The sequence below is a fragment of the Megalops cyprinoides genome, chromosome 8 (assembly GCF_013368585.1).
Source record: "Megalops cyprinoides isolate fMegCyp1 chromosome 8, fMegCyp1.pri, whole genome shotgun sequence".
Classification (NCBI taxonomy): Eukaryota; Metazoa; Chordata; class Actinopteri; order Elopiformes; family Megalopidae; genus Megalops; species Megalops cyprinoides.
This window is the reverse complement of record NC_050590.1, coordinates 27,403,598-27,420,583: the sequence shown is the minus strand read 5'-3', so window position 1 is coordinate 27,420,583 and position 16,986 is coordinate 27,403,598. Positions and strand designations below refer to the sequence as shown.

The window sequence follows — 16,986 nt, the reverse complement described above, 5'->3', positions numbered from 1 at the left end:
CATATTATACCCCTGTAAAATGTTTATGTTAATATTTTATGGAATTCACAGATTGAAATGATTTTGGATTCATCTGCAGCTAGCTGATTATACTGCAGCCCAGGATGCATGAAAGGGGCAAAAAGTCTGCAAAAAGATTTGTCACATTTACTTTTATTGTAAAGGTGATTTATTCCAAAATAGTAATATGTTAGATTGAGAGGCAGAAAGAGAGAGGCAGAGAGAGACAGAAAGAGAAAGGCAGATAAAGAGAAAGAGAGGCAAAAAGGGAGGGGGAGAAAGAGAATGAGAGACATCTACAAAACATCTACACAAGACTTTGGTAAGAATCCTGGGTGACATTCTTATCAAAATTCCACAGCCAAAGTAACAAATTCTCTAATGATGCACAAAATAAAAAAGGAACTTACGCTGTAGAGACTCTACTTGTATTACAGGAGAATAAAAGTCACGTCGGATTCTTGTCCTAAAAACAGCATCTTGAGGTGTATAAAATGCTGGAATGGTTGGTTACCTGTGCTTTTAGTTCAGGAATATAATAAACTATTGAAGAAGTTACCACAGGATATAACAGTTCTATTTCTTAACTGATTGGTATTTTTTTATTTAAGAATAGTATACCACAACAAGTTTACAGTAATCTTGCAAGGAATTCTATATGCAACAGAGCTATTTTTGTACATTGGTGGAAAATCAATCTGTTTTAATCAGACGTGTTGTTGCCATATCAATCAGACATTGACTCTGGGTGACGCATCCTCAATGTGGCTGTTTGGTTTGCATTGGAACTTTATTTTTTTGATTATGGATTAAATGCTACTGACAGGGCTAGGGGTAACCATCAAAAATCCTGCACAATGGTGACAGTACTACCAGTGTTTATCAGTCTGACTAGGTCCTCGCTTGGTCATTTGCAACATTCTCATTGCAATTCCTCTTCTCAGACTAGGGTACCTCCACTAAGCACTACAGAAAAGTTTAACTTTCCAAACTAAAAAAATCAATTTGGGCATGAACAATTTAAGAAGTATACCTTTGTCATATTAGTAAAACTGCAGCTGGAGTTTAGAAGTCTAACAAAAAAATGGTTAAAAAAAATAAGTGTTTTGTGTAACTGGGCTGTGTAACATTGGTATATGGGTGGTTACATTGAAATATATGAGCCTGCTGAAAAAGTGGCCATGTAATTAATTACTCTTGCCTGTCCTCTCACCTTTGTGCGGCCTTTTAAATGCCCTGCAGGGACCCTCACAGCCCCCTCCTGACAAGCAGATGGAAGTTTGCCACCACAGTGAAACCTGGATTAAAACAAGACTGATTTTGCTCCTTGCCAGCCCTAAACAGAGTGCATGGGATCTTTCAGTGATGCAGTGCTGCCATCCCCTGGCCTGCGCTCCTAGCAGGGGTGCACGTTGCAGGCGCGGATTTCCTTCCTGTCTTTGCAGCTGGCAAACTGCAGGCTCTTGAACCTCTTCTTCACCGTCATGAAGCGCTCCTGGATCCCCCCACCGCACGGCTTGGTGCAGTCCGTCCAGCCCGACCACGGCCGCATCTTGCAACCTGCACGATAGCCGTGGAGAGAAGGACTCAATCAACACTCATTTTGCCTCCCAGACACATTCATGAAGTGGTGTGGGAGGAGAACAGAACACAGTTCTGTATAGCGACATTGAGGTGAGGCAAGGTTTTGATATGGTTATCTGAAGCAGTATGTCTGCAACCAGTGCAGCTCCTTCAGAATCTCCACTTGCCTGAGCCCTTGAGAGAAGTAAATAACATCTAATTACATGCCTCGTGCCTTGCTGAAGATCCTCTGCTGTTAAGTTTGAACATGGGGAAGTAATGAATGTCCAAATTAGCCTAACTGCTGGAGGAAGAAATCAGACAAATCAGAAGTGATGTTTCCATTGGCATGTGGAAGCAAATTTATCATAGTATGCTGAAAAAAATCCCTGTGAGCAGCACCCTTAAAGCCCAAACCAGGTGATTCCTTTGAATCTGCTTCAGCAAGTGCAGTTAGTAATGACTTTAATCAATCACTTACAGAAGAGGATGGAGCATTATTTAATGTCATCATGGTGCAGTGTAAGTTTCATGTGAAATGTAGCTTCTTCAAATTCCCTTAATGGCCATTTGGCCATTTTCGCAAAATGGTGATTTACTACATCTAAGACAACTTTCATTTTTTACGAACAAAGTGCCCATTTGCAGTAGGCAGTTTGCATATAATTGTAACCCAACTTTCTAACATGTTGTTAATTTGTGAAAACATAAACATAGTTAATGTAGTGTGGTGTCACATTTTTCAGTATATAACAACATGTTAGAAAGCATCTGATAATGGAATGGGACCAATAACAACAAAGGTCTGAATGCATTTTATTCTTCCTCCCTTTTACCTGAGCAAAATCACTGTACGCTTGAAGGGGAGAATAAATGTACTTGAATGGACACTGTGTTCCAGTGATCCACGTCCCCCACTGTTTCACAATTAGAGATGATGCACAATTCATTGGAGAGCAACGGGGTTCAGTTACAAAGGTGTCGTGTTCCTCCTCACCACTAGAAACTAAGACCATTTGTCACTGTCTAAAGCTCATTAGAACAAAGGTTAAAGGCGTTATTCTCACTGGCACTATACCCTACAATCACACACAGCCTTGGCTGATTCTGCAGCTACTTGCATATTAAGATGACCAACTGTGAAAGAACCACATCACTTTATCAAAGAGACAGGGTGCTTCAAGCCTGCTGCCTGCCAGAAAAAGGCATTGATCTGAGACCACAAATGGTCTATCCATGATAAAGGGTAAACCAGCAGCAGTGTGTGATTAGGACTCTTTACCAGAGGGCCCGGTAAGATTCCTGATGATATACTCAAACACAACTAAACTTGTACCTGAGAGGTACTGAGAGGAACTGTTTTATAGTTCTGCTGATTCAGACACATAAAACCTCCTCCTAACCCAAAAAGAAACTCACTTGGGGTTTAGAGAGATTTTCAACAATGCTGTAACCCTTTAGTCATCAACCTTTGCCTTAACTACTGACTATCTAACTTAGCTCTCTCATCCAGAGTTGTGTTTTGTTATTTGATTTTGAGGAATGGCTGGAAATGCCACTCACTCTTTTATCACAGAAATTGATGTGCATAGTACAAAGTCACTGTAGCCCCTGGTGTTTCTCAAAAGGGTGACCTTTACAGTATGGTGTTAAAACATAAAACACAAGAGATGCAGCTCTCCAATATCAGCGCAGGGTTTTAAATGGAAAATTGTAATCAGCACACAATAACCTAGATACTGACAGTGGTGATGATGATGATGATGATGATGGTGGTGATGATGGTGGTGATGATCATGATCATGATGATGATCATGAGAATGATGAAGACTCTGCCTTACCTGCATGCTCCTGGGCTGTCTCATCACGGTTCGGTTTACTCCTCCTCTTCTCACGGTCCTCCTTGCGTTTCTTCCTCTCGTCACTGGTGCCAGAACCTCGGTTACATTTGCGGATCTTGCACTTCTTCCTCTGCACTGTCTCGGGGCAGGGGTCTCCTCCAAACTGTGGCTCTAGCTTGATCATCCGTGTTCGGATCACATGGCCCTTCCCACATGATTTGTTGCACTCTGACCACTCTGACCACTCTGACACCATGCAATCCGTGGCTGGAAGGATAGAAGCAGAGAGACACAATCAGGACCTTCTGCTCCTAGTGTTACACAGAGAGACATATGCAGTACCCTCTGCCCCTAATGTTACACAGAGAAACTATGACAAGGAGCAGAGTGAACCTAAATGCAGAAAGCACTTGAGACACAACAGGTTTCAAACAAAATGAAGTTACCTTTACTGGTGACTCATGAGATACAAAATAGGTTTGGGTACGAGTACACACACAGACACACACACACATGCGCACGCACACACACACACACACACACACACAAACACACAAACTAGGGATGGCGACTCTAGACTGAACAAAGACATGGGCAGGATCTAACTAATCAACATGGGTGAAAAACATTAGCTAAATGAGACACAGGAAACACAGGAAGTTATATGGCCATCTGGTGGCCAACCTGTGAAGCAGCAGCTATATTCCAGCAAGGACACATTCTGTACCCTATACTCCTAGTGTTACACATAGACACATTCAGGACTCCTCTGTCCCTAGCGTTACAGAGAGAGTAAGACACACATTCAGTACCTTTTGCCCCTCATGTTACACACGCAGATTTTCAGTAGGAATCCTCATATTATTACATTTTATAGAATGGGAATTAATTTCACAAATTGCAAGAATAACATTGTCCAAATAAAAACTACACACGTATAACATGAATACCCAACCCCATATTCCTCCTCTTTGGTCTTTCCACTTAGTGCCTAGAAAGGAAGTCTTCCAGAAGAAATGCATGGCTCAGCAGCAGAGAAACTGAGGGTAATTTGAGCCAGTCTTCCTCATGCTTTGAGATGACTAATGATAGGTCTTCTTATTGATGAAATAAAACACAGTTATTTCCCAGAGACAATAAAAAACAAGTCTACCAAACTGCAACAATCTTAAATGAGAAAACACTTTTCTTTTGGATAATGCTTTAAAAAAAAAAAAATCAGTTCCTTCCATTAAATCCATCATTTGGCAAAAAACAGCAATGTGCATTTTATGTGGTATTGCTTTTACAAAAAGAAGGGCCAGACTGGAATACAAATCATGGATTATGCTCAGCCCCAAAGGTTAAAGTAGATGCATACAGCTGGTGCCAGAATCCAGCAAGGACAATGCACAAGGTACCAGCTACAATCTTATAATACTGCACTGATGTGAGCGCGTGTACATAAGGTATAAGATCAAATCTGATAATAATACACCGGAGTGTGAATGCGTGTGGCAGGATGCAAGCTCCAATCTGATGATGTTTCACTGTTGTGAGTGGGCCTCTACCCATTCAGTATTCCATACTGAGCTGAGGGACTGCCTTGCGCTGTGGTGGCCATACTCACGGCACTCGGGCAGCATGCACTTCTCCACTTGCTCCAGCTCCTCTGTGCACTCCCCCAGCTCCACGGGTGATTTCAGCATCCGCTGGCGTGTACGCATGCCCTTCCCACATGTCACACTGCAGTCGCTCCAATCCGACCACGGGGACAGCATGCAGGGGATGGTGTCTACACAGACAGGATGTAGTACTCACTTCATGTAGCCCCATGACATCCTGACCCCCAGTCAGTGAGGAGTGCTCACTTCATATGGCCACACACAACATCCTGTCCTCAGATCAGTGTGAGGTCAGTAAAAAAGAGTGAAGCCAGGGGTCATCCACTGGTCTCATTAACAACCTCTATTTAAAAACCTGTAAGAGCCTTCCACTCCTTTATGAATCAGGCTGGAAGCTGACCCAGCTCAGTCTTTTAATGCAGCTGTTTCTCTGACATTCTGAACATTGCATGAGGGTGTGGCTCTGCGAGGACAAGGCAAGCCTGTTTACTCACGGCACTCGGGCATCATGCACTTCTCCACCTCCGCTAACTCAACGTTGCAGAGTGAGCTGTCGGAGGGGGGCATCTTCACCATGCGCTCGCGCCTTTTCATGCCCACCCCGCAGGTGGCGCTGCATGCATCCCATTCACCCCACTCTGTCACCAGGCAGCTGCTGGGGGCTGGGGGGTCGGAGGACTCAGGGTCAGAGCATGGTGGAATGGGGTGACATACATCTTGTGATGCTGACCATTTCACTGTATTATATGTCACTGCTGTATTGCTAAACTTCACATCATTTGACATCATTTCATACATACTGTAACCAATTTAACACAAATTAAGGTGGTTTAGGTTAAATGTTCTGCTCTATTATGTTGTTAAAAAGTGCTTATGAGGAAGTTTTTTAGGCTACATATAGTAATAGTCCATGTGGGTTGACTACTACTGCAACTGCTGTCATAGTGTACTGGAATGTGTTTCAAAGCCACTGGAGTTCCTGTGATGCTAAATGAACTCATGGGGGAAAAGAGAGCTGCACTCACAGCAGTCCTCGTTGACGACACACTTCTCCGTCTCCTCGGTGGGCAGGGTGCAGATGGAGCCGTCCTCGGGGAACTGTTTGACGTACCTCTCCCGGGACCTCATGCCCATCCCACATGACACGCTGCATGGGGACCAGGTGATCCACTCTGACATCATGCAGGTGGAGGCATCTGGGGCAGAGCACAGAGGGGATGTGGTCAGTACCTTTGTGCTTCTGTCACTGTCACTCTCCTGTGCTCAGTCAGGAGCTGCAGCAATATTCCTGGGCAGCTCTCAGGCTACTGTACAACCTTAAGACTTCAACCAAATGACTTAAAGGTAACACTTTTTAATAATTTGCCCTTATACTAGTGCAAGAATAGTGATTATTTTTGGACTTGTGTGTGTAAAAACAATTTGTCACATGATTACCACACAGCAACAAAAATGGAGCAGAAGTCTCTCGTTTACACAATTACATCTAAATAACCCTTTCCATCCTCCTAATCATGACCTTTCCTCCAACATTCAGCTCCAAGCCCTCAGCCTTACTGAAACCCTAAATCTGTAACTCAGACCTAACCCTAACAACAAATCACCACTCAATCTTTATGTAATAACTGCACTTATGTCATAATGTGAAACTGCACAGCAGTTACAGCACACATGTTGCAATAATATAGTACTTACACATTTAAATTGGGTGAAATAACACACACAGGTAAATGTAAATAAAATGTGAGTGAATGAAATGTTTATGAAAACGTGCCACTGAGTCTTATGTGGTACAAATACATTGCAGCAAACATCTAACTTGGTGACCTATTACAGTCTACCTGCTGAAACATCACATTAGCACTCTGGTAGACTCAGCCTCATTGGTTCCTCTGCACCTCCACCTTCCTCTACCACTTGTCCTCTGTCACCAGCAGAGGGCAGAGTAATGAACAGATGAAGATGAGCAGGATCAAGGCTGAAATTACACAGGTGGGATAATTTGAATAGAAGAGGACCTTGTAAATGTACCTCTTCATGAAAGACCATAAGGTCTGAATTTTCTCATTCAGAGGGGTTCATAAAAAATAGCATAGTCAAAGATTTGCTGTAAGTTCTTGAAATCTTCATTTGTGCATTTGTGAACTGAACTTGTGAACAGACACTGCCTAGAAAAGGGTGTTCCTCAAAATTCAGCATCCAAGTAAGAAGGAGACTTGTGAGAAAAGCCACAGAGAGGCCAACAATCACTTTGAAGGAACTACAGAGTTCAGTGGAGTAAAGGTGCACCAGTAAACAATATCAAGAGCCTTCATAAAACTGGGACGGTTGCAAGAAAGAGGCCATTATTCAAAGAAAGCCATCTCAAAGCACATCTGGAGTTTGCCAGAAAGCATGAGAGTGACCCACAAAGATATGGGCAAATGATTTGTGGTCAGATGAGATCGAGAGCTTTTTGGCCAGAACTCAAAGCTCTATGGCACAAACCTAACACTGCCCATGCCTCAAGAAAAGCCATCCCTACAGTGGCGTATGGTGGCAGCAGCATCGGGTTGTAGGGATGCTTTTCACCAGCAAGAACTGGGCATCTTGTTAAAAATGAAGGAGGAATGGATGGAGCAAAATACAGGGAAATACTGCAAGAGAAGTCTGCTGAAAAACTGAAGATTGGGAGAAAATTCACCTTTCAGCAGGACAATGATCCCAAGCACAGGGCCAAGGTAATTTTAGAGAGGCTCAGGAACAAAAAAGTGAATGTCCTACAGTGGCCCAGCCAAAGTCCTGATCTCAGTCCCATTGAGAATCTGTGGCACCATTTGAAAATTGTGGTCCACAAGCGTCGTTGTACCTACCTCAACAATCTGGAGAAAATCTGCCAAGAAGAATGGTCAAACAACACAAAAAAACAGCGTACAAAGTTGGAAGATACTTAAGAGTAAACAACTAAAAGATTAAAAGACTACTACAGTAAAAGGTGGCTCTACCAAATATCATATTATTGTTGTTTTTTATTTTTCTTAAAAATATTTGCTGACATAAAACCAATGCCACCTTAATTACAATACAATTACAACAATTAATACAGTAATTAGTAATTATTTGAGTTTCAGTGCTTTTAAATAAAGTATTACACATAACAAAATTTCTGAAGTACCAGTAAAATGTGACAATTGGATCACATTTTCAAGAGTCAAGGGTGTGAATACTTTTGCAAGGCACTGTCTATACAAAGAAACCAGAGAGCAGTCAGGCAAGTCTGCCCTGGTCTCATTCCTCTTCAGTATGAAATTAGCACTTTTTGGATTGCTTCCTGAGATTATTCATTTTCTATTAATAAAAACTGTATCCAAAACAAACCCTTTCTCACCAATGAGAGTGAGGCAATGAAATGACAGAACAAGATGAGTCACACAGAAGAGGTGTAGTTTCGTCTTATACAAATTGGTGTAACTATATTATGGTATAATATAACTTTTTGCATCTACAGAAGATAGTATATTTAGTATGTACAGATAATGACAAGCGGGCAACAGTATTTGAATTGGGCCAGTATTTTTAAAAAGAAGCACCAAAGTAAACCTATACACCAAGCTTAGACACTGTTGATCTGAATGATCAGAAAGCACTGGGGGAATGATGGGACAGAATCCACCTCTGACCGCTATTACTCTGGCTATCCGTCTTTGTACAGATTCTGTACTGACCTTTGGCTTACTCCCCACTTTTGAGAAAAGAGAGGCTGATACAAATGACCCTTTTCAAGCACACTCAATCTTAGTCTCCTAAATTATCTCTGAACAACTGTTGTAAATAGATCTGTTTTCAGATGGAATGGATGAACTTTGTCCTAATGGACTTTCCATGGATCGCTCCACTCCCTGCTGTACTGCCGCAAATTGAGAACAGCAGTGTGTGCAGCTTAATAAAGCAGAACTAAGCGAATCATTAATAAAAGCTGTAAATAAATGTGGCCCTGATGAGACCCCCAGAGGCTCAGAGCCAGTCAAGGCCCAGGTTTATTAATCAATATGAACCGTTAACGGACCATTAAATAAGAACAAAGGCAATTCCACGCAGAAGTCTGAAAGTCTGGGACGCCAGACCTATTAATCGATAATGTGCAGTGGAGAGAAACACTAGCCTTGAATGGCTCAAAGCACCAATCAGCCCTGACAGAACTCTGAGCCCTCCTGAAACCAGGGGGGTGCATCATGGGAAGTGTCTTGAGCTGACAGGAACCCAAACTGACAACCCTGACCAAAATTAAACAGAGGAAATGTTCAAGGCAGGGGGAGACAAGGCTTGGGATTCCAGTCGCTGTTTACTTCAGTACATGGGTTGAGGCAGAGCTATTTGTCCAATTCGATATTCCCATTGTTTTTGTTTGTTTCATTTTGCTTCATTTCTGGCCAGTTGGACACCCTAATTAGTATAATTCCCTATCCATGCTGGACATGTTTGCATTTCTATTTTGAAAAAACATTTCTCAACGATTAAGTCTTGAGGTGTCAAGTAAACCATAAAGAGAAAACTTCAGTGTAAACTGCTATAATTAAAGCCACCATTAATGCTGAGAAGTCAGAGGGGTGTAACACCACTGCAAAGCTAAATCCTCATCTGATGAACATGAACGTGCACTGATCCTGGCTAAAGTTTTATTGGCCTTCGTACAAACGAGCGAAGGATTTATCGATTGCCCCTGCCAATAAAGAACCTGAAGGCCCGGGGCTGACCTTTTCCAGCTCACACAAATCAATGCCTTTAGCTCCTTCAGAATGGGGGAGAGCAAGCTAACTTTATACCTACATTGTGTCATTTCATAAAGCCTTCTTAAACTGCTGCAGTGCTTATCGAGAGACATTCCATTTCAGGATTTGGCTGAAAATGTCAAACCCAGTGTTTCAAAAAGGAGGCACTACTATGGTGAGTACACATGCTGTGCCATGTGCCCATGCGGGGGCATATAACAGAAGCTTTGTGTGTGGAGTGTGAAAATGGTGTGCGTGACCTTCTGTAGATGGAGAGAGCAGGGCCTCACAGGAGCCTCACCTTCATCACTGCAGCCTGGCCCCATGCAGGGCTCAAAGTCCTGGGTATGTGGGCAGGGCACACTGAGGTCTAGCTGGGCCTTCAGCATCCTCTGCCTCATGCGCTTTCCCTTCTCACAGGTGGAGGAGCTGCAGGCTGACCAGGGGGACCAGTTGGAGTAGATACAGGTCTCTGGGGTGTCATCTGGGTTAAGACAAAAGAAGCAACACTGGCTTACCCTCTTAGGCTAAATCAGCATGCTCATGTTTGACTTTTCTTTTTGTCTTCCAACTCAATGACAGTTGAGCTAACAAAAACCAATTAAATGCGATTATAGCACGTTGGTATTATGGAAGTGGCATGGAAATACAATTACATGAGTGAAAACGATGTCTAACGATGACTAATTCTTCTTTAGTTTCCTTAATTGCTTTTCATGAGAGATGGCAATCTGAAAAACTCTGAAAACGGATGCCGCTGCAGCTCGTTAATTAAACTGTCTCACAGTTCCGCTTATAATTCAGATGACAGAGATGGAAAGATAGGCTTGCACACCTTCCTCCTTCTCCTCCTGGGCAATGTCTGCCACGATATCATCCACATTATCAGGGACGATATTGCACTGCTCTCCCTGTGGGCAGAAAACATGCTTTAACATCATATCAAAGTGTGATAAGAACCTCAATTTACCATCTGATCACTATCAGAACAGGCTAGGCTGGTAAACAACTGCAAATCCATTCCCTCTCCACAGCCTGGTGTGGGTATAGACTTTGCAGTGCTTTGTAAGATGGACACCAGTAGTAAGCTGTTCAACACTACTGATGGGCATGTCATTAACAAGGAATACACTTCTATAAAGAAGTAATAACTAGCTGCCCTGGAAGCTGTGCATGTAGACAAAAACAGTGCTGCTCTCTACCTCAACCAAACTTTCAAATGTTATACAGAAAGACCACTCTGTCCAAAACCACTCTATCTTTGCTGTCTGTTCAAAATTAAATCCAAAGTCTTAAAGATGCACTTACTGTATGTCTAAACACATTGTCTAGTGTTTGATTAGCTTGTTTTGTTATTTTCATCCAGTGCAGCGTATTGCTGCCCTTTTGCCTATGAGTCTAAACAATGGGAATTACAGTTCCTGTAAATATTTATTGCACCCATGGAAAGACACAAGGTGTTCCTCAGAGGACACTCTGGTGTGGGGTCAAGCAGTCTCAGAAGAGAACAGGCTATGCTGAAAAGGCCATTGAGACAGATTACACGGGTGGGGGGTTGAACCAACACCTTTCTGGCAATCCTCTCCACCACCACCCTGGCCACAGCAGTGATGGGACCTCCCTCTGGGTCATAGAAGGGGCTCTGGGGGTGATCCAAGCTGGTGAGAGGCCGAATCTTCTCCTGGGGGATTGTGGGCTTGTTGGGAGACTGCAGGGGCAAACACAGAGACAGGCCTGCAAGTGAGCAATTCCCTGTCACCGTGAACCGATTTGCACTGCCATCTGGCAGGAGCTCTTCGGTTTGATCTCAATACACATAATTTATTGACTGTGTAATATCCCCTTTATGAGTGATTTATTGCATTATTCCCTGCAGGCCTCTTTGAGGATTACCTTTTACTGTGCATTTCCAAAACAGCTGCTTTGTGGTAAATAAAATTAAAAACCTATCATCTCTCCTGCGGGATTTGATGCAGGAAAGTTTTGTCAGACTTCAGTTTTATAAACTTCCTAGCAGAGCTTCATTCATTTTGTTTGAGATGAAAACAGGTTACCTTGAGTCACCTCATTGTAAAGCAGCTAATGCCTCAATAACATCTCCACTCTGCCTGACAGATATTCATAAATGTTCATACAGCTTATTGTATCCAGCAAGTGCTCATAACAAGGCGACCTCTCATAAACAATGATGTAAGTTCTCAGCAGGCGTTAGCAGCATGTCAGACGTAAGATGGCATGAACGTGCACTCCGCATTACACAACTCAGCATGCATACATGAGGTATTGTACACACAGCGTAAACAGCATTCACCCATGAACAGTAATGTGTTCCCTCTCAGTGAAAGAAATCAAGTGATGTGAAAATTTGGAGCCGCCTCGCTGAACACACACAGCGCAGTGTGAACTGTGCACTTTGACAAAAGGAGGGAAGGTGCTGATGAATGACAACAGTGCACTATTTAGTCAGGGCGGGTGTGTGGTGTGTGGCATCTCCCTCTCTTGTTCAGTTTGACAGTGACGGTCCTCCACAGATGTTGCAGACCCTGGTGGAAATGTGGGCTGTTAGGCAGTGTGCCACAGACTAACTGACTGAGCCTCAGCCTTCCCAGTGACCCTAGCTACCTTTTCTGTTTCTATCCCTTGCTGCTCCACTACGATAAGAATCACCACTGTGGCACTGAATAGCTGATTTCCTGCTGGTTCTGTTGTGCTGGTCAGCTGCAAATCAACCTGGCACTGCAGGTAGCTAAAGACAAAGTTTAATGAAAATTATTTTTAATAATTATTAAATTAATTCCCAGGGGGCAGCTGGTGTCCCTGTTGTTTCCAGTGAAGTATCTCCACTCATGTTGAAAGAACAGCAATTCACTGATGTATCAGGTGACCTTTGGGCCCCCACCTCCTTCCCTTATTTCAAAATCTGCAAGGCAAGACTATTTGTTTAAAGTGTATTGTTCTACATGTAACTCAGGGCAAACCAAGTCCTGGAGTGTGTGAGTCATGTTGGTTTTACCTGTCAGTCTGATTTACACCTGACACCAAATGTGTCAATTTTCTGTCCAAATAATGATTTCAATTGCACAATTAAAATCGCAATGTGACAAAGTCAACAGACCCTTCTTCCCTTGAAAAATGGAGCTGCCCGTCCATGTTCTCTATTTTGGTCTGGTGCCAAGGTCATAATTTGATCTCATTCAGTTATTTGTCTGCGTTTTCACCTGTACGATTCATGATAAATGTTCAACCCAAATGCCTTTCAGGCCAGTAGATGGCGCAGTCACGTAATACCTTCAGATGCTGAGGAATCCAGAGGCTTATACATACAGAAGAGGCTAACGGCATTCTGTGTGGCAGCAATTCAGATAAATACAGGATATCTCAATAACAACAACATCACTTCAATTTCCTGAGACTTTTAATGGCTGTTAATGAGTTTCTTCACTTTGTTTTTATTTTCCTTTGTAATGCAGCTGGTATATTTGTACAATTATAAGCCTTTAAAAAAGCGACATGAGAAATCATTCCTGCAGCATGGTGAAATAAACAAGGAAAAGTAGTTCAGCAGCCCCAGTTCTGAATTCTTGGCAAACCTCTTTGGCCTGGTTTTCAACAGTGCTGGAACAGATAACAGATTAGCACTAATCAACCCCTGTGAAAAACATTGGAGGGCCGGAGCTCTCACCTCGTAGGTGACCCCATTGTCCGTGCCAGCATCCCAGGGTATCATGTCCTGCACCACCTTCTGGACCCAGCCGCACTCTTTTGTGCAGAGGTCCTCACCAGATAGCCCCACGTTCCAGTCGGGGCTCGGGCCCAGCATGGTGAGGAAGGACATCAGGTGGCGTGTGCGGTCTACCGAGAACTCTGCTGAGGGGGCGGCCCGTCTGTCCAGCACACCACAGGCAGAATGAGAGAGGGACAAAGAGAAGGAGAGAGAGACATGGAAGCAGAATTTTGACGCAAGCTTCATTCAAATGCTTCACACATCAAACAGTTTAGTCTCCAACGAGATCAACCCAACAGTGCTGTACACTACAAAGGAGAATGAGAAACAACTGTTGCATTAGCGCAAAATCAGATACTAGAGTTCTTTATCTTGGTACACACGCACAGCACTCCTTTAACACCTGTTATCTTTTGAAATTCAAGAAAAATCATATTTTAGGAAAAGGAATTTGTTGAGAGAGACAGAGAGACAGGGAGAGAGAGAGAGCAAAAGAAAGGTAGGCTTTCATCCATCTGCAGTATTTTTAGGATTTTTAGGATTACTAGGAAACCTCTTTGAATGTACAGTATTTGTTTTTCTTGGAACTTCACAGAGTCCTTAACAGGAAGGAGAAATGCAGTATACTTCACAGACACACAAACATTTCTGTCACTGCACCCATGCTCTACACACACATATACACAAGTGTGCACGCACACACAGACACAAACACATATACACACACTCACACGCACACATGTACATACTGTCCTACAGCTTGTAAAGAGTCTAGATGTACATAGTTTATGCTTTTGAGACATCGTACATCCCTTTATTAGTCTGTTGTAAATTCCTGTCAAGGGAAAACAGAAATAGTGTAATGCACAAAAAATAAGGCAGTGCTACAAGCCAAGAGCTGGAGAGGAGCTCAGTGACAGCCGGATGCAGCATGGCACAGCACCAGGGCTTTATGAGAAATGAGACAATATTACTCTCTGGGAGACATGACCTGCATACCATATAATTACAAGATCCCAAACTTACTCTACACCCTCAATTCACTGGAACAAGAAAGTCTTCAAAGCCTATTCAGGAAATATGGCCTCAAATTTTTAAGAAACGGGTTTACCTACAGGATGCAGAGAGAAAAATAACAGGGGTTGTTTATTTGTTTTGTTAGTGCAAATGGGTATCATGCCTGAGAAATGAAAGTTTAAAATAAACTCTTCCAGAAGGTGTTTTGCTGTGGGCGGGTGGATGATGTCAAACTCGACCAGAAGGCACAAGCATGTAGTATAGAGCATGGTCTAGACACAGGCAAAATGTGAAATCAGAGCTTACTGATTGGCACCTACTGTATAAATTATACATATTTAGTTATTACTTCCATGTGACTCTTTCTGCCAGCACAAGGAACATCTGCAAGACCATACTATAAATACATTTTCAGAACTGATAGACAGACCACTAGCCAGCCATGTCAATTAGAAGCGGTTGGCAGTGAGTTGTAGAATTTAAGCTTGATATGCAGGTCAGGGTGGATATCAGAACAGTAGGGCAAATGTCATAGCCAAAAATGACTGAAAACCCTTTAATTAACCATGAACATAACACTGCCGTTACTTCTTCCTGGACAGACTGTTGAAATTCAATAGCTGAGGAACAAATAAGTCACAGGAAGCTGATTTCATACTAATTCATAAGCATCATACCAAATTCTGCTCTTACTTTGGGTGTAGCAGGTGAGGCTATGGCTAATTCAAAATTTAGATTAAATTCAGCATTCCATTTAAAGAAGCACAAGGTTAATGTAACACTCAACTTAAGTGTGATCAATTACAGATAAGCAGAATTATGAGAACAATAAACATTAGTTTTATTAAAGCATGATTATTCATAGTCTCTTCACTGCAGTTCCAAATTAGAAACATTTTCAAACTCACCTAGGCTAATTATTACTGTGCAGCAATTACATTCTATAGGATGCTACTCTGCATCTTAATAGCCCTCAGCATCACTTTTGAAGAACTTTTGTGCAGTTCACTTTCCTGCAGATATCTATTCTTTGTTTTGCAAATCTGAGCATGTTTAATTCCATTGTTATGCAAAAATATTTCTATGTCCAGTAATTGTGCTGAGAATTGTGTTTTTAAACAAACACAATGACACAGTGAGTGCCACCAACATGCACCTGCATATAATATATAAGGACGACAATGGAACAATGGAAACTAAAGAGGAAAATTCTCCTAATTCCAGTGATAAAACAACATGCTAAAACTTACACAGCACTTACACTGATGAGCCAAAACATTATGAACACCTGCCTAATATGCTGTTGGTCCTCCGTGTACCGCCAAAACAGTGCCAACCCGCCAAGGCATGGCCTCTACAAGACCCCTGAAGGTGTCCTGTGGTATCCAGCACCAAAACATTAGCAGCAGATCCTTCAAGTCCTGTAAGTTGCGAGGTGGAGCCGCCATGGATCGGACTTGTCGGTCCACCACATCACGCAGATGTTCAATCAGATTGAGATCTGGAGAATTTGGAGGCCAGGGTAACACCTTGAACACTGCATCATGTTCCTCAAACCATTCCCAAACAATGTGTGTAGTGTGGCAGGGTACATTATCCTGCTGAAAGAGGTCATTGCCATCAGGGAATACCATTGCCATGAAGGGGTGTGCCTGGTCTGCAACGATGTTTAGGTAGGTGGCATGTGTCTAATTGATGTCCACATGAATGGCTGGACCCAGGGTTTCCTGGCAGAACATTGCCCAGAGCATCACACTCCCTCCGCTGGCTTGTCATCTTCCCACAGTGCATCCTGGTGCCATCAGTTCCCCAGGTAAATGATGCACACATACATGGCCATCCACGTGATCTAAAAAAAATGGGACTCATCGGACCAGGCGACCTTCTTCCACTGCTCCAAAGTCCAGTTCCGACACTCACATGCCCATTGTAGGTGCTTTCGACGGTGGACAGGGGTCATCATGGGCACTCTGACCAGTCTGCTGCCTCGCGCATCGATGAGCCTTGGGTGTCCAACACCCTCTCGCCGGTTTGTGGTTTGTCCTTCCTCGGACTACTGTTGGTAGGTACTCACCACTGCTGACCAGGAGTACCCCACAAGCCTTGCCGTTTCAGAGATGCTCCAACATAACAATTTGGCCCTTGTCAAAGTCACTCAGGTCTTTACTCCTGCCCATTTCTCCTGCATCCAACATGTTGACTATTAGAACTGATTGTTAGCTTACCATCTAATCTACCCAGACCTTGACATGTGCCCTTGTTTGGAGATGATCAATGTTATTCGGTTTACCTGTGAGTGGTATGTTTTGGCTCATCGGTGTACATATGGCATTGAGATCAGTGACTTAGATTTGAAGCAACAGTTTCAGTGTTGTTGAAATCTCAGTGTTAAGCACTTCACAAATCAACTGTCCCTCTGAAATAAATGGCGTTGGTAAATTGGGCTCTCTGAGATCTCTGCACCATTTTAACATGCACATGGGTTCACA

The 16,986-nt window shown here is 42.9% G+C and overlaps 1 protein-coding gene across 1 annotated transcript in view; it reads right to left on the bottom strand.

Moving 5' to 3' along the window:
- Positions 1-229: 229 nt before the first annotated feature.
- Positions 230-16,986, bottom strand: part of LOC118781896 (spondin-1-like) — a 91,257-nt gene continuing 74,500 nt past the window's right edge. The window contains exons 8-16 of the mRNA XM_036535033.1: positions 13,439-13,640; positions 11,324-11,464; positions 10,592-10,667; positions 10,058-10,240; positions 6,034-6,204; positions 5,503-5,670; positions 5,014-5,178; positions 3,405-3,671; positions 230-1,560 (exon numbers count right to left, since the gene is read on the bottom strand). Of these exons, the coding sequence (XP_036390926.1) occupies positions 1,397-1,560; positions 3,405-3,671; positions 5,014-5,178; positions 5,503-5,670; positions 6,034-6,204; positions 10,058-10,240; positions 10,592-10,667; positions 11,324-11,464; positions 13,439-13,640 (1,537 nt within the window). The 3' untranslated portion in view covers positions 230-1,396. The remainder of the gene's footprint in view (positions 1,561-3,404; positions 3,672-5,013; positions 5,179-5,502; positions 5,671-6,033; positions 6,205-10,057; positions 10,241-10,591; positions 10,668-11,323; positions 11,465-13,438; positions 13,641-16,986) is intronic.